Raw genomic sequence first — 18,324 nt, 5'->3', positions numbered from 1 at the left:
AAAATTTTCAGAACAAGCCTTGAGTAGCTTGGTATAACAGGTTGAAAAAATGAGCATCTAAGGATGTAAAGAAATTTCTTTGGTTGCTGGTGAATAATGGGACAGCTTCTTCAAGCCCTTATTTAAGGGAATTAGATTATTTTTTAAGTAAAAGATTTTGAAATCTTCAAAATGTAAAATCAAATAGCCAACAGAAAAAAACATATGTTGAGATTCAGAGACATAAATCTAAGGGTCATTTAGGGACATTAATGCTATGTTTCTATCAATGTACGTACTCCAAAAGAAAAAGTGATCAAAGGCAGGGCATGCAAATGAGTTAACTGAGGTTGTCCTGGGTGTGAGCTGGCAATGTCATGGCAGGGGGAAAGCCTCTATCTGTCTGATTGCATGTTGCCATCCCACTGCAAATGCGAGCTTACTCTGTGCTACTTTGGCCACAAGAGGAGAAATTTGCCCCTTCCCTCTTCCATTCTGAATTGCAATCTGTAGGGGAGCATTTTGGGGGTTAGAGTCTTGAAGTTGTGGAAGAAAGCAGATTATTCTGCTCTGTCTCTGGGTGACCCTCCTGGGACAAGGAAGATTTCAGAGTAAGAACCAGACTTGAATTCCTGCAGCTGCAAAGCAGGAAAATGATCTCTCATATTCAAGCTCATGGGGTGCTACAGGTGCAGGCAGGATGAAGATTAGGTCCTGAGCAAGGAGTAGGCTGGTTCTGCTCATTTCAGAGTTTAACATGGAGCCCCAGACTCAGCTGTGACTGCACCTGCAATCTTTTGCTGCCACTTCTTTTCAAACTTGGCTCATTATAAATAAAACTAAAACTAATGCATCATTGAACTTTGGAGGCAATTGGTTATAATTTGGCTGGGAAAAGAAATTGCCACCTACTGTTTACCTTAACTAAAGTCCACGAAACAATCCGCCCATCCGAGGAGACAGAGAAGAAGTTCAAATTGTTGTCCATGTCATCCTTCTGCCACTTGACCTTAAAACAAGAAGACAGTCCCAGTCAACACAGGGCACTCAGCATTAGCAGGACAGAGTCCCATGCCCTCAGCAGGGTCTTCCGAAATCCTTCCACAAGGGCAGCTGGTTTCCACCCCAGGAGCCTGCTGGTGCATAGCAGGTATGAACACCCTTACCACAGGCTGCTTCAGAAGTGCCCCCAGCACTCCCGTCACTCACCTTCCTGCGGGGGTTCTCCAGAGAGGGGCAAAGCCCCACACCTGGGGACTCTGCATCTACCCACGGCCGTCTCCCCTCAGCAGCGACAGGAGCATTGCCATCAAGGATGGGCCTTATGAGGTGTCTGAGTTATTCAGGACTCCGCGCTATGGCAACACTACCCCAGAGATACCTAAGACATCTCCAGACAGCACCAGTGGTGCCACAGAAAGGTCCCCAAGACACCTGAGTACATCACTGGCCCTGCAAACACTAACCCTTTCCCATTTGGCTAATTACTCCAAGTGCAGGGCCATATGGCTACACTTCAGCCAGCCAACCTCAAATTAGCTTTCTGTCCCTATGTGAAGTGCAGATGAGCTCTTGCAGGCAACGGGTGACATGGGTCCTTGCGGCACTTCTGTTTCAGGGAGATGAAAACATCTCCATTAAAATTGAAATCCTCCCTACACCTTCAGAGCATCTGTCTGCCTGGTAAGGAGATTTGCCTTTTGACTGTGACAGCTCAGCAGGAGAGATTAGAACTCAGATAAATGGCTTACAGTTTAGAAGAGACATTTCAGTTAGACCAAAGGCATTAAGAACGCTCGATTTTCAGATCTGGGAATTCAATCAGACTGAAGGGAAAAGGATGACTTGTCACTGGGCCTGTCAGCACACACTCCTTTGGGCATCTGTCAGTTCAGGATGGGGACAAGCACTTCAACAAGTTCTGCTGAGGTTTTCAAAGGTGTATCTGTTTCTGTCCAAGCAGTGCAGCAGATACATTTTCCTAAACATCAACCCATAAATATGATAAAAGGGCATGATTATCCCAGAGCTTACCAAATGCTCTATCTATGACCAGCTATTTATCTGATACCTGTTGCAGAAAACAAGCAGTATTCTCAATACTTTAATTACACAGATTGGGTATTCTGATGATACTTCCTTGGGAAAAACAGTGTTAATTCTGTTTTGTAAAATTGTTTATACTGTGAAGTTCTGTGGAGCATGAAAATTCAGCAAGAGACTTAGCAAAGAGTAATTAATCCTCTAGTGAACAGGTTTCCTACCTAGAACACACTATTCTGAGGAAGGAAAAATAAAACGTAAAAGGAATCCATCTGAGAATACATCAAAATGCTAGTTTTGTGTCCATAAGGTGCAACTGAAGAGTCTCGGATGGCACATACCTTTGAACATCCTTGCACAGGAGAAATCATAAGTCTCCAAGGGTAATCACTTCTGCTATCTGGCATTAAAGGAATGGTGTAATTCAGTATGTCCCAGAATAAAATGGCTAATGACAAAAAGACAGGTTCAACAGCACATATGGAGAACAGTGATTTCCAAGGCTGGCCATCGTGCACAAAATGTGCTGGGTATATCTATTCCAGGAACATTTCCCTGGGATTATGAGCTACTGCTGACAATGGCGGTCACCAGCAGTTGCTTCAGATGAAGGAGTTGGTGTAGTGAGGAGTTTTAATTCAAAGTGAGAAAAACACAGTTCAGGGGAACTGGTTACAAATACATGCCCAACGTGTCTCATACTGGGCACAGAAAAAAGGTCATGTTTCAAATCAGAGCTTTTTAATATGCCACTCTAAAATTGCCTGACAGTAAGATGTTTTTATTTGTATGTCCAACACAGCTCTCCACTAACTCATGTTCTTTCTCTTCAGTCTTTCCCAAATATTGGGGAAAAACAGTCACACTTTCCAGCCCACCTCTAAGGCAAACTGATTTCATTTGAGGTAGAGGAAGCTATTTCTCAAGACACTATCTCCTATGAAAATACTGTGCAAAGGTTTTGCCATTTAAACCTGGGAGCAGTTAGCACAGGTGGCTCAGATATCCTCTACTGGGACAGGACAACACTGCAAGAAAAGGGGCTCTCCAGTATTTGAAACCTGCAGCCAGAACCCAATGATGCCCTGAGCTGCACATGGAAGAGAAATGCAGGTGACACATACCTGTGCTGCAGTCAGTGTGGGTCTGAGCCATCCTGAAGTCTAGAGCCACCATCCAGGTTGCTTACACAATGCACACGCTAGGATCAGAACTGGTCCAGACCCTCTCTGAAGGGAGAGTCCCAGCTTGCCCCCCATCAGAGAGCACAGGCAGGCATTCGTTACTGAACTCTCCTCGACCTGTGCAGGGGCAGCTGCAGCTGAGTTCCCAGCTCTGCTTTTCCCAAGTACAGTGTAGACATTTTGCACCCGAGCTAGAGCCAAGTGACAGCCCATCACACCAGTGGGAAATACATGGATGAAGGCTCAGCAGCTGGAGTTCATCCCGATCACCCTGTGCAGACACAACTCCTGAGTTCTCATGTCTATGTTAACACAATGTATTGCAGGAACCTCATCTGGAGGTGACCAACAACGTAAGTGCTATCATGAACTCATGGGGTTTTTTCCCGAGCCAATTCCTTTCAGCATTCCCCAAGCGGAGAGCTTTTCCCCAGGGTTTGCCCACTCCAAATACCCTCTCCCTGATGGAGATCTATTCAAGTTTTCTACTATCTGTACTCAGTTAGGTGTCACAACTACTTCTCTTCATCTGTTACACAGACAGGTGGAGTCATCAGCCCCAAAAAGCAAGTAGGCTGATTTGCTTGGGGTGCTCTTGCTCCTACGTTCAAAGCAGTCAATAGTACCTGAGTTAGGTACATATTGTAGACAGCTTGAACATAGTCCCTCAAGGGCATCAGGATCTGCCCTCAGATGATTGTCAGCAGCTCTCAGTGATACTAGCTTGAGTTTCAGAAAACGGAAATTGGCACTTAATACTTTCAATTTTCCTTCAACACCTCTGACACCTTAATAGTGTTTGTGATCTTTTTTTCTCCTGATCTCTGAATCCCATGAATGCTTATTAGAGTAATTAACCTTCATGATACCGCAATCAAATCGGGCATCTGCTCAGAACTGGCCTTTTCTTTGCTCCCAGAGGCCCATGAACATGGCACAACCTCCTGTCATTAGCAGTATTCGTACTGTGTGGGGTGGGGCATCTGACAAGAGAACCATGCAATTGTGTGCATAGTGGCAAGAAGTTAATTCTTTCCTGAAGCATGTGATAGTCAACCCAGGATTTTGGCTGCATGAGACGATTTACAGCAGAAGTTCAATTATGATACAGTAAGAGTAAAGAACCACATGAGAAAGAAAAGTGTGCATAAACAGCAGAAAGGAGAGAAGTAAACACAGAGCAGCAAGCCATTTGCTGCGCCTGATCATGATGGGACCTGTAATAAAATCAAGGATCCACTGCTATTTTTTCAGTGTGATCTTTAACATGACCATTTTTGCAGTGCAAAATTAATGTGTGAAAGTCATTGCTGTTAGAAGAGCCTACCACTTTTTAGTTTTCACTTCTTAAAGCCTGTTTATTTATAAAGAAGTTCAGACTATTCAAACCCCTATTTGTTCACAAAAAAATAGAGATTAAAAACTGCATGTTTGCTGCTACGTACAACAGGTTAGCAGGGCAGAAATCCATTAATTGTTAGCAAGGGAATACTATCATCTTTGTCTATGGCAGCTGGTAATGGCTCCTGTCCAGCAGGAGATTAGACCATTTATCCAATCTGATTTGAAAATTCCCATGTTTCTGATATCATTCCTACAAAAGAAATAATGCTTGATCAGTTTTCATGGCACTGATGCTGTTAGTCACTCGTACTGACAAAATACAATTGGTCAAAATCATCCCAGACATGAGGCTGGCTTGAGCGCTCTGCAGGCAGCCACAGGCAGGATCTGCCTGCCTTTCTTGTAAGGTGACACCTGCTACTGAAAACACAAATCCCTCTGGCTGGCCCTTAGCTTGCCAAAGCTCAGCTGTGGGGTGCCACATGCAACACATGCACACTGACTGATGAGCAATTACTTCCCTTTCTATTAATTATCCTTCAAGGAGCCCTTTGCCAGCATTGGAGTACCACAGCGCTGCTGACACCTGCCCTAAGTGAAGTAAGAGCATTTTGGTCCTTCAATACCTAAAAAAATGAATAAAGTCTGCCACAGGTAGATAAAAGGAAAGACAAAGGCATTATCAAATCCCCAGGTCACCCTTACACAAACTGGCCAAGTAAGATGCTCAGATGACTCCAGCAAGCAAACAACTCCTTGGGCTGCTGAGAAAAGTCCCTGCCAATATGACTTGGAGACAAATTCCTTCCAGTGTCAACCCGGTAATCAATACAGTCCTAAGCCAAACCATCATGGCAATGCAGGGTTTGGAGGGACCAGAAAAGGATATCTATTCTTCTCTGAGGCAGGATCAGACACACCCCTACCATTGGTGACAATTCACATAAGCTGTTCTCATAAGCCTCGAACAACAGGCACTCAACAACCTCCCTGTAGATACATCAGTGCTTAATTAGACTTATACAAGAAATTTCCTTTACCCCAAGTACAGCAAATTACTCCTTACCATCTCCCAGTGGACACAGAGAACAATGGTTTATTCCCCTTTTTGTAACAGTCTTCAAATGGGCAAGAAAACGTTGCTGTGTCACCGCTCCTTTCTCTTTTTTCCCAACTCAACAAAACTAATTGCTTCAACTGTTGCTTCCAGGTCCTGCTCTCCAAGCCTTCACCATTCCTGTTCCTCCCCTTCAGCCCTTCTCTGCAGCTGAAAACACATGGTACAGGGCCACCCCTAGGCACTAGCAGACAGGATTTACAACTCCTCTATCTTACATTCCCGCTAATAAATCAGAATGACACATGTCTTTGTGCAACAGTATCGCATTGCTGACCATTGGCAGCGATCTGCTATACTCTCCCCTTCTGGCACTGTGCTGCCTAACCGAGTCATCCCCTGTTTCGTATCTGTGCATTTAATTTCCCCTTTATAAACATAGTATTTGCTCTTGTCTTTATTGAATTCCATCACATTGATTTTGGGCCTTTCTTCCAATTTATCAAGATCTTTTGAACATAATCATGTCCTGCAAAGTGCCTTGTCCTCCCAAGGGGGCTTCCCTCTTCTGTAATTGGAGTTGTTAATGAAAGTATTGATCAAAAGAAGATCAGGACTGACAGCTGGAGGGTGTCATTTAAAGCATCTTCAGAGTATGACAGCAAGCTCTGTAGAACTGCTCTTTGAGCACATTGCCTGAGCCATGCAAGCAGCCTCTTTACAGTGATTTTACCTAATTCATATTTCTCTACTTTGGTTATAAGAATGCCACTGTGTGAGGCTGGATCAAAAGCTTTAGTCAAGTCAAGATGGATAGAGGTGATAACCTTGACTGCCTCACCCTTCTTCATGAGGCCCATTTCTCTGAAACAAAAGAAAGAAAAGAAATTATACTGGCTTGACAATTTATTCTGGACAAATCCATGTCGGCTTCTCTGAATCACCTTATTATCTAGACATTTACAAATGGCTTTGCCATTTGTTCCAGTGTTTTTCCAGTCATCAAAATTGGTCTCGCTGGTCAGTAATTCCCTGGGTCCAATCCTACCATTTTCCTCCAGATATTTTTTCACTTCTTCCGGCCCTTTGAAACCTTTCCTTCTTTTCATGGCCATGCTTGTCCTACAGGCTAGAGTGCAGCTTGATGCACTGCTGTGCTATCAGCCACAATTTGCAAGTCCCTGTGGCTGGCTTAGGATGCCTCTAGCCTGCTGAATTGTCTAGAAAATGGACTCTGGGTTCTGGTACCCTGTCCATGCTACTGTCCCTCCTGCCTGCAAGGACAGTGCCTTTGGGGAAAGCACCTGCAGAAACCTCTTTTCTAGACATTGGCTCTACAGCATCACTGAAAAGTGGTTTGGGATGGATGACAGCAGACTGTATATGTATCACTATTCCAGTTTGCCAGCATCACAGGTATGTGAATGTGTGTGAGTCCATAGGCAACAGCAGAGCGATGCTTCCCTTTGTCCACACCCCAGAGCACACCCGAACCCTGCCTCTGAGTCAAGGTACTCAATCAGATCAGATGCTGTAAATGGGCTTGTACATAAACACCAGCTTCTGCTTAAAAACAGGATGGATATAGCCCAAAAACTCCCTAAAATGCTTGCTAATGGTCTGAAATTGCTCTGGCTAGTTCTTTAAGTACTCCAGGGTATGTTTAAACTGATCTCTTTCATCTAAATATTCTTTAACATGCTCTTTCCCTATTCTGACCTGTGCTTTCATCCTCTTGTTACATTAATCACACTAAGCAGCCAGTCTCAGACACTTATTGTAAGATTAAACTATACAGCATCAAGTATTTCATCCTTCTCCATACCACTCAGTATTAGCTGAAAGCTTAGGAATGAGCCTACATTCTTCATTCCTTTAACTTCTAATACACTTCCGGAATATTTTTGCCTTCTCTTTTATGACCCAGGATAATCACAGCTCATTTTTCACCTTCATCTTCTCTGTATTAATTTGCCTTTGTGCTTTTCTCTAATCCTCAGCTTTAGACACATGTTCTTGTTTCTGTGCTTCAAGAGTTTCTTTGTAATTCACTGCCGAGGTCTAGATACAGATGTTTGGGGTCCTCCCAGAGAGCTTGCCATTCTGCCCAGCCCAGCAGCTCAGGGAGTTCACCCATCTGGCTCCATAGCTGAATGGAGCCACAATCTCTTGCAGGAGCCCAGCTGTGCATCACGGGAGCACACGTGCTTCCCAGCCCCTCTGGGCTCTCCCAGCCACCCTGTCTTCCCCATACCTTTGGCACACAGTGCTAAGCAGGGAGATTTGGACTCTTCTCCTTATGCTCACATTGGCTGAAGACTTTTATTCCACTGGCAAATACCTTGAGCAAGCATGCAAACACAGCAAGGGAATCAGCCCTCAGCTCTCTCTAGTTGTGCCTGTCCTGGCAGCAAAGCACAGACACAAAACCACTGTCAAACCACATTTCCCCAGTGTCTTTATGCACAAGCCTGGGCCAATGCAAAGTGCCAGCAGAGCTCTGGGGCCTTCTCAAGGTAGAAGAGCTAAACATGTGCTGTGATTTAGCAAGGGCACATGCTCTCATGGATGCAGTTTGGCTGCATCCATCACACAATGGCCCAGGTGACCAGCTGACAGATGAACACAGTGTGAATGTTTGCAGAGGCAGACAGACCAAACTCCTACCAGGAGTACCCATCCAAACCTGGCTGTGTTATTCCAACAGTGGGCACCTTTGGTCCGTGTAGAGGATACTTTCTCCATTTCGCTGCTATCCTATTTTTCAGTCTGCCTCAGCATCATGCTGAGGGTTCATGCTGAAGTGCTGATCTACAATAAATTGCTACATAAGTCACATCTTCTGGAGCCAGGCTGATCTCTCTCCTGTGTTCTGGAGTGAATATTCTCCTGGAGTCCCCTATAGCAGTCTCCGATTGGAGCTAAGAAGCAGTTCTCATTTCTTCCCTCTGCCACCTCCAAATGTGTTTCTTGTTGGTTCCTGTCAGCAACTCTCAGCAGAACGGCATCCAGAAACATCAAGTCATTACCAGCGGAGAAGAAATCTTTCACATTCTCTTCCTGTCAATGACAAATTGCCAGTTTTTTGTTTATTTCCCTCCCTGTGTCACTTGCCTCTGCTGTTTGCCCATGAGACCCGCTATGGTGAAAGTCTCCTAAGACAGTCAGCTGATCCTGCGTCCACTGACTTTCTGTTTTGCTGGAGAAAATAGTTTGCCCCTCCTTGCTGCTGAGACAAAGTACTGCTTCTACCACAAAGTTCCCAAATGCCCTCCATCAAGCACATTGCCAGCTATTCTTCGTTTGCTGCTTATCATTCACCCCAGCCTGGCACCATAAGTGGGCCTTGCCACCTCGCTGAGGATCCTCAGCCAGCCACCAGACATGAAGCCAGGGCCAGGTGCCTGGAGGAGAACATACAAAGACGAAGGCTGCTCCCTGCAATCAGTCACAAGAGACCCCCCAAATTACTCACTCGGTCACCTAGAAAGCACAGGCTAGTTCACTCACGTGCAAACTAACTCCAGTGTCAGACTTTATGCAGCAAGAGACAGGCAGAGCACATTTTAGAGGTGAGAAGCAGGGCAGCGTCTGGAGTCACCAGTACTAACTTGGACAGCACTACCAGTTGTCCTGTGTGGAGGCTTGTATTGGGTTTGCGTGGCAATGTTTTGGTAGTGGGGAGGGATGTGTGTGTGTGTGTGCTACAGGGGTGGCTTCTGTGAGAAGCTGCTAGAAACTTCCCCTATGTCTGACAGAGCCAATGCCAGCCGGCTCCAAGACAGATCTGCCACTGGCTACGGCCGAGCTAATCAGCAACAGCGATAGTGCCTCTGTGATAACATATTTAAGAAGGGGGGGAAAACTGGGAAACAGCAGCCGGGGAAGAGAGGAGTGAGAATATGTGAGAGAAACAACCCTGCAGACCCCAAGGTCAGTGAAGAAGGAGGGGGAGGAGGTGGTCCAGGCAGTGGAGCAGAGATTCTCCTGAGCCTGTGGTGAAGACCATGGTGAGGCAGGCTGTCCCCATGAAGGCCATGGAGGTCCACGGTGGAGCAGATATCCACCTGCAGCCCATGGAGAACCCCACGCTGGAGCAGACGGATGCCCAAATGAGGCTGTGACCCTGTGGGAAGCCCAGCCTAGAGCAGGCTCCTGGCAGGACCTGTGACCCTGTGGAAAGAGGAGCCCACGCTGGAGCAGGTTTGCTGGCAGGGCTTGTGACCCCGTGGGGGACCCACGCTGGAGCAGTCTGTTCCTGAAGGACTGCACCCCGTGGAAAGGACCCACACTGGAGCAGTTCGTGAAGAACTGCAGCCCGTGGGAAGGACCCACATTGGAGAAGTTCGTGGAGAACTGTCTCCCGTGGGAGGAACCCCACGCTGGAGCAGGGGAAGAGTGTGAGGAGGAAGGAGCAGCAGAAACGATGTGTGATGAACTGACCGTAACCCCCATTCCCCATCCCCCTGCACTGCTCGGGGGGAAGAAGTAAAGAAAATCAGGAGTGAAGTTGAGCCCAGGAAGAAGGGAGGGGTGGGGGGAAGGTGTTTTTTTTAAGATTTGGTTTTATTTCTCATTATCCTACTCTGATTTTGATTGGTGATAAATTAAACTAATTTCCCCAAGTCAAGTCTGTTTTGCCCATGATAAATTAAACTAATTTCCCCAAGTCAAGTCTGTTTTGCCCATGATGGTAATTGGTGAGTGATCTCCCTATGTCCTTATCTCGACCTACAAGCCTTTTCCTCATATTTTCTCTCTCCTGTCCAGCTGAGGAAGGGGAGTGAGTGAGTGGCTCTGTGGTGATTAGTTGCTAGTTGGGACTAAACCATGACAAGGCTGGAAGAAGAAAGACATAAAGCGTCACTCCTCACCATGGTTAGTTGGGATAAAAGCAAAGAGTGAGCTAAATCGAGATGACTCACTTTGACTCGAGGCAATAATGAAGATTTTAAAGAGCTGTGATAAGTGAGTGCAGACTGCTTACTCCAAGATTTAGGTCAAAGCAGCCCAGTCAGCTTCTTTGGCTAAGTCTGTACTTGGGAGAGAAGGACTCCTAGGTTCTGATTGCACTTTGGCCATATACCACTGTGGCAGGAGATTTGGCTGTGCCCTGGGTGTGTGTTGGTCTGGGCTTCCTGCTAAAGGTAAACCTGGGTAGGCAGGCAGGGAGGAGCCCTGGTAAGCCACAGTTGGTCCTTCGATGAGGGGACCAGAACTACAGGGTGGCCAGCATGCCCGTCTTGGAGCCCGGATGGCAGGGTACAGCATAAAGGGCTCCTGCCCTGTGGTGCATGCTCAGCAAAAGAGATTGCTGGGTTGTATCAGGGCTTTTTACCATACCTGTCTATTAGACTGGGAAGCAGACAGCATTTCTGCTGTGGAACATCCAGCAAGAATAAAAGATCTCTGACAAAGTAAGAGTTTTGGTGAGCGTTGCCATAGAAGACATTGGCCCTTGATTGTGCTCTCAGAAGCCCTGCTGTGAAAGCCTAGTCCCTGTCGTCATCCACTTTCCTGAGCTCTAGACACGGTGCTGGTAAAAACACAGTGGATGGATGAATCCAGTCACAAATAAAGAGGAGCAGCCATCCTGGAGAAGAAGAATCAGGCCTGCTATATGGGGACAGCTGGGCTGCCACTGTCAGACTCCAGAGTCTTCGCAGATGCAGAAACTTCATGGAGAAAAGCAACCCTCACAAGTTGAGGGACACTAACACCTTTCTGCCACTGCCTGAGACACCTGCACAGGGAAGAAATTGGAGACTCTTTTGAGGGGAATGTGACTTTTTGGGCCAGAGGGCCGGTGCCTGCCTGGAGCCAGAATCAGATACACCAGAAAGGTTCATCTGAGTCTCTGTCTCTTAGACCCCTTTTATTGTTTACAAAGAGGAAGGCAGGTCCCACAACCAACCACAGATAAAGCAGAAGTATAAGGTCTTCCTTGTTTCAGTGCCATACAAAAAGATAAATTGTAACTAGACATCTAACAAAATCAACTCTAAGGAGCACAGACCAGAATGTTGAGATAAAACAGATATATCCAATTCTGTATGGCCTGATGAAATTCAGCCTAGGGTGCTTAAGGGAGCAGCTGAAGCAATCTCTGAATCATTAGCAATTATCTATGAAAACTAGAAGACAGGAGAGGTCCTGGAGGATAGGAATAGGGCAAAAATGTCCCCAGAAAACCCAAAACAAAACCTGTTTTGAAGGATAGGTTAAAGGACTGTGGACCAGTCAGCCTAACGTTGAACTTTGAGAGCTGGAACAAACTATTAAGTCATCCTTACATATGTTCAGGATAAGAAGATAAGAAACAGTAAATATGGGCTTGTCAAGCAAAGATCTTGTCAAACAAAATTTATTTCCTTCCTTGGCGGGGTAATGGGTCTAAAGGATTAGAGGGAAGGAGTAGATGTGATTTACCTTTAATTTTGCAAGGCTTTTTGGCATACTCCCTGTGATGTTTTCAGAAGCAAGCTAAGAAAATAAGGTCTAGATGGAATTACTATGAACTGGATGAATGATTGAAAAACGAATTTTCAAGAGTTATAATCAGTGACTTCCTGACCACTTGGGAGAACATCTTTAGATGGTTCCCACAAGGGACTGTCCTGGGTCCAGTTCTATTCAATATTTTCATTACTAAGTTTCATAGTGGATTGCAAAATACACAGAATATTTGCAGATGAAACAGTTTAGAGACAGAGGATTCTGTTAGGATCAGGACTCAAAGTTATCTTGACAAACTGGAGACATAGTCTGAAAGCAATAAGGTAAAATGTGATAAAGACAAGTCCAGAGGGACACAGACAGGAAGAGGAAAGCATATAAACAAGTAGAAATCAGGGAACTTCTGGCTAAGTGGCAGTATTGCAGAAAAGGATCAGAGGCTGGTGCAGGAATCAGCAAAATGATACTGCTGGGGAGGTGGGGCAATTACAGAATTCCTTTTCACATGCGTTAAGAGGTGTGTACCATGTAAGGCATAGTAGGTAACGACTCCAGTCTGTCAGTACTGGTGAAGACAGCTAGTCTGCTCAATCTCATTTTGAAGAAAGCACAGCAGGAATGGTATCGCAACATCTGTGATGGCATGATGGGAAGAAGAGGACATTCTCAAGGCCTCTGCCAGTTCTCGTTTCTGTTATTCACGAAGAGTTCCCTAGTTCCAGAAAGGAAGGTTCAGTCTGATTTTAAATTCAGTCTCACGTTTCATGAGCTTACTGCATGTCACATTCAACCGCACTGTGACTGCTTCATTCACTGCAATAGATGAGACTGCTTTGTATAGCAGTCAAGTCTTTTGAGCGTGAGTAAAAGCTGATGGAGAGATATAAACAAAAATTACTTTGATTTACATATATATATGTAAAAACTTAAAAATAAATTCATTGAAAAATGTTCCTATCTTAAAATCTCTGTTTTCTTTTAAATGCAAATGTTTCAGCTATGACAGTAATCTGCAGATAAGGGAGCTGCTAAGTGAAGGAGGGTTCTCAGTGCTATTCTGTCCTTTGTAGAAAAATTTGTTGATGTTTTACTGTAAAATCATGCAACAAGACAGAATGGATCAACTCAATGTGCTTAGGAAGCAAACTTGCCCCCATGACAGAAGCCATTAAAGTGATAAATTCTGCAAGGACTAACTCTTCCTAAAGGTGAGCCAGTAATATTTAAATACTCGGCTGTACTGTTTGCATTAGAGAGGAAATGGTTTAGACAGCTGATGAATGGCAAGACATTCAAAGATCCCAATGCATTCCAGTCAGTTTGGGCTTCCTTCTTGCATCTTTCATAAGCAACTCTGATCTAAGGTACTCTCTGCCATCCTATCTGAAGCAGAAGTAGGGATTTACTCAGATGTCTCCTGACTTCACCTATTGCCTTTTGGTGTAATACAGCTTTCTTGATAATAAACATGCTGGTTAAGAGAGTCGGTGTGGCTGACAGGCTTGGTAACAGTAGATAGGTGTGGAAATGAAGGCAGCTGCTTCATCTACAAAGAAGTTAGGCAGCATCCAAGGCAGCCAGCTGGGCAGGACCATATCTCACCAAGCAAGGATCCAGGAGGGAGAACTCTTCAGCCTACTGCTATGACAACAAAACACATCTCAAAACATCCTGAAACAGAAGACACAGCACAGCAATACCTGGGTGCTCCTGGTGCAGCCCTTGACCACAGGCCATCAGTCACCTCCCTCATGGGTGATGGCTTTATTCATGGGTATCAGCAAATATCAGGCTTATCCAGTGGAAGAGATTGCTCCTGCTACAGGCAATAGCAGGAACTTCCCATCTAAAAAAATTTACAAATGCCTTCTCTCACTCTAGCAGCATATGGCTACTTGCAAGCTTTACTACAAGCCTTCCTGGGGTTTTCTCCTCCAAAGTCCTTGAAAACTTCCTGATAGCCAAGGGAAAACAGTTAGATGTGTTCACCAGCAATGAGGACACACTGTAAAATAAAGTCCCATGTCATATTTAGTCCCGTAAACATTCCTCTTCTGAAAATCACTTCTCTCCCACAGCTAGACCAAGTGCCCTCCACCTTGATGGCATCTTCCTGGGATTCACACCCCCAGGCACCATATCTTGAACACCAATGGACTCAAGAGTTCAAGATCAGCAGACTGGAGCAAAGAATGAGGCCCACCGCATCAGTGTGTTCACACATCACCCACCAATTTCGGGTGCAGAAAAAGGGTGGCAAAACCTCTCCTACCAAAGAGCACATTTGGTGATACTAGGAAGGACTCAGCACCAAGCTGAGCAGAGAGCACAGCCATGGGGGTGCCACCAGTGCAAGGCAAAGGCCCAGCCTGGGGCTTGTGCATCACTTGCACTTCAGAGACACAGATTTATCTGGAGGAAGCAAAGCTCAGTTATAAATAGCACTGGATAAAGCTGGCCCTACGTTCAGTTTGTTTTCTTCCTGCTGGGATTCGGATGCTCTGCTTTGCACAGCGTTTCACCAGGAATCTGTTTGCTTATTCCCCTCACAGCACTTCCCACTATATTTATTAGGCTGGTACGTTAACAGCTGAGGAGCAAGGAACCAGACATTAGACTCTCACCTGTTTGTCCCTCCACTGGCCGTGTTCCCATGTCAGACACAGCATGTAACTGAGCAATGGGTGCCAGAGGCCCGCAAAGCTCAGGCATATTTAACCAATTGCAATTCACAGCTCTTGGTTTCAATTCTGACCATGCCCACCGAGCAGGATTTCCAATTTACAGACAAAATATGAAGTTCCGCACTCTGTGTGCAGGGAAAGTAGACACACACGGCAGGCAGGCTCGCATCCAAATCCCCAAGCTGTCTGATGCTGCTAAATCAGAGACAGCATCTGTAATGTGCCTGACAGAAGGTTCCCTTCATCACAGGATTGAGCAGACTTGCAGCAGGGACGGGGAGAGCCGGCCTCGGGGTCTGCTAGGTGCTAAGGGTCCCGGATACTGCACCGAGCTGAGGCAGCTCACTGTAGCACCAGGCGTGGGAGAAGGGTGGGAGCTGTGGCCAGCCCCGGCTCCCCACATCTCACTGTGTATCTGTGTGACCTTGCTTGCACCGTCCCGGCCCATCTTGCCTCCAGCTCTGCCCTTATCACTCTTTTATCTCTATTTCATCCTCTTCAGAGAAGCACTCTGTTGTTTCACAGGCTGCATCAGTTCCTTCTGGTCCATACTCTTTCTACACCTATTTTGAAGATCCAGCAATCAGCAGTAATATTTCATAGGCCAGCAAAGAAATAAATTTTTTCCACTAAGCCCCAACATAGTTTCCTGATTCCTATTATATTTAGTTAACTTTTGTGACTGCTGTAAATCAGTAGAACAGGATTCAAAGATCTAAGCAACCAAACCAATGCATAACAACTTCTCTGCCCTTTTAAACTTCAGGCTAACATTTTCCAACATCCCAAGGCCTTCAGGGACTCTTAAATTTTATAAGTGACGTTTTCTCCACTAACTAGCACCTACAACTACAACTAAAAGGCAAAGAAAATTACTTACACTTTGCTTGCAAACACTAGAAAAGAAATAAACAACCTGAAAACCCACAATAAGATGGTTTGAATCTTAAGTAAAAGGAAGAGGAGGGAGAAGAACAATACAGCACTAGAAAAGAATCTATTTAGCAAGCAGCAGTGAGAGCAGAAGGCAGAAAGTAACTTCAGCATCTGTATGAAGTACAGAGGGAAAAGCAGCATCAAAGCAGAAAAAACTCCTTTTCAGACAAACGTTACATGATCTGCAAGGGATGCTTTGCAAGAGAATTTCTAACCCACAAGAATCCATACCCAAGGCACAATTTAAAAATAACCAGCTAAAGAAACTGAATCTCCAGAAGGCGCAATCTGATACCATCTCAAAAAATACAGCATTGAAGTTAAAAGATCAGGGATTTTGTTCATTATTGTCAAAGATACTTAGGAAGAAGCATTTGGACATTTACCTTGCCTAACCTTAAAGTGGCTCAAAAAGTGTCCAAAAGGTTTTGAACTAGGTACAAACATGCTGCAAAAGATTTTATCCAGCATTTTTGCCACAGCAGTGTCCTGCACTTTGCGCCACCTCCACCATGCCTGAATGATCCCAAAGTTTCTGGATGGACTTCTGTGGCTCAGCAAAGCCCTTCCAAAAACCGATGAAACTTGACTGCATGGGAGACAGGATTTCCTCCAGCAGGGCTGTGACTCTGCAGTGAGCTCTCACAGCGACTAAGGACTAAGGACAGAAAGCTGCTGACCGTGATTCTGTTTTCTGCAGCAAGCATATGGCAACCCTTCCCAAGCACAGCCCTTCCTGCCCACACTTCCCTCCAGGAGAGGACAAGGGAGCAAACACATGACAGATGTCCATCAGCCACTAAATGCCTCATGGTGCTGCAGCGAGGACTGCAATGTCAGGTCCTCGACAGACCCGCGCGGCTGCTGCTGCAAGAGCTTGTCACTGGACTCAGAGTTCAGTGTCAGGAGCAGGATTGTAGCTAAGGACTGCTCTAACAAGGACATCTCTGACAGATTGAGGTATCTGGACCCCAAATGCATCCTAGCTGGCCTATGGATGCTCATCCCACTCCTCTGTAATTATGTGCATGTGCTGAATGACTGAAGTGACCTCTCTGGTGAGGATACAGTGGCCTCCTTTACTCCTGGGACATCAGAGTTTAATTAGACTTTTTGCCCTGTTCATATTGGGCCAGGTATGGAAGGCAGAGATGGTAGCAAGAAAAAAGTAGGAGAAAACTGGGGTTGGAGAATAAGGTCCTCTGTGCAGACATTGCACTGACTGAGTATGAGAGATGCAGTTTACTTGTGTTACCCTAGAGATTTGGGGCTTAATGATCTTCACCATCAGGTTTCTGCTCTATTATCTCTTCAGGCTACATTTTCCCACTTGCCAGCTCCTCATCCCTGTCTCTGGTCCAGCCTCCTTGATTTCAGGTCTCTGTTGCTCCAAATTTCCTCTGTTGCTCCTTTTTTCTCCAAATTTCTGTTTCTCCTCTAGAGTTATCCCCCAACAGGTGGAGATGCAGATGACACCAAGTTGGGAGGGAGTGTTGATCTGCTGGAGGGTAGGAAGGCTCTGCAGAGGGATCTGGACAGGCTGGATGGATGGGCCCAGGCCAACCGGATGAAGTTCAACAAGGCCAAGTGCTGGGTCCTGCACTTGGGTCACAACAACCCCAGGCAACGCTACAGGCTTGGGGACGAGTGGCTGGAAAGCTGCCCCACAGAAAAGGACCTGGGGGTGCTGGTCGACAGCCGGCTGAATACGAGCCAGCAGTGTGCCCAGGTGGCCAAGAAGGCCAACGGCATCCTGGCCTGTATCAGAAATAGTGTGGCAGCAGGAGTAGGGAGGTGATTGTGCCCCTGTACTCGGCTCTGGTGAGGCCGCACCTCGAATACTGTGTTCAGTTTTGGGTCCCTCACTACAAGAAGGACATTGAGGTGCTGGAGTGTGTCCAGAGAAGGGCGACGAAGCTGGTGAGGGGTCTGGAGCACAAGTCTGATGAGGAGCGGCTGAGGGAACTGGGGTTGTTTAGCCTGGAGAAGAGGAGGCTGAGGGGAGACCTCATCGCTCTCTACAATCACCTGAATGGGGGTTGCAGAGAGGTGGGTGTTGGTCTCTTCTCCCAAGTGACTAGCGACAGGACTAGAGGAAATGGCCTCAAGTTGTACCAGGGGAGATTCAGACTGGATATTAGGAAAAAGTTCTTTACTGAGAGAGTGGTAACACAGTGGAATAGACTGCCCAGGGAGGTGGTGGAGTCACCCTCCCTGGAGGTATTCAAGGAGCGTGTGGATGTGACATTGTGGGACGTGGCTTGATGGGCATGGTGCTGTGTGGTGTGGGTGGTGTGTGTTGGTGTGTGGGTAGTTTTTTGGGGTTTTTTTTTTTTTTTTGTAATGGTTGGACTTCATGATCTTACAGGTCTTTTCCAACCTTAGTGATTCTGTGATTCTGTGAACAGTATCCTCACAGAGTTGAATGTGGTTTTATCACTGAACTACCCCCAGCAAACACCTATTTTGTGCTCCTCAGCAGTAAAGGCAACGGGAAGGATGTTTAGCCTGTTCTGAGACAGCTGATCTTTATTCTGACCTTGATAGCAACCTTCTGTCTTTTCTTTTTCTTTTACTTCCTTTGCATCAAACTCTTTGTTTGCCTGAAGCCGAAGGAACAAAATATTATGTGAAGCAGTAA

At 45.9% G+C, this 18,324-nt stretch overlaps 1 protein-coding gene across 1 annotated transcript in view; it reads right to left on the bottom strand.

Moving 5' to 3' along the window:
• The window catches only part of DNAI1 (dynein axonemal intermediate chain 1), a 152,231-nt gene that overhangs the window by 61,163 nt on the left and 72,744 nt on the right, over positions 1 to 18,324 (bottom strand). Inside the window, exon 14 of the mRNA XM_059833404.1 lies at positions 899 to 988. Coding sequence (XP_059689387.1) covers positions 899 to 988 — 90 coding nt within the window. The remainder of the gene's footprint in view (positions 1 to 898; positions 989 to 18,324) is intronic.

This window comes from Gavia stellata, chromosome Z (genome assembly GCF_030936135.1).
Source record: "Gavia stellata isolate bGavSte3 chromosome Z, bGavSte3.hap2, whole genome shotgun sequence".
Lineage (NCBI taxonomy): Eukaryota > Metazoa > Chordata > Aves > Gaviiformes > Gaviidae > Gavia > Gavia stellata.
Note: the sequence above shows the minus strand (reverse complement) of the source record. Positions and strands in the feature narration are given on the sequence as shown.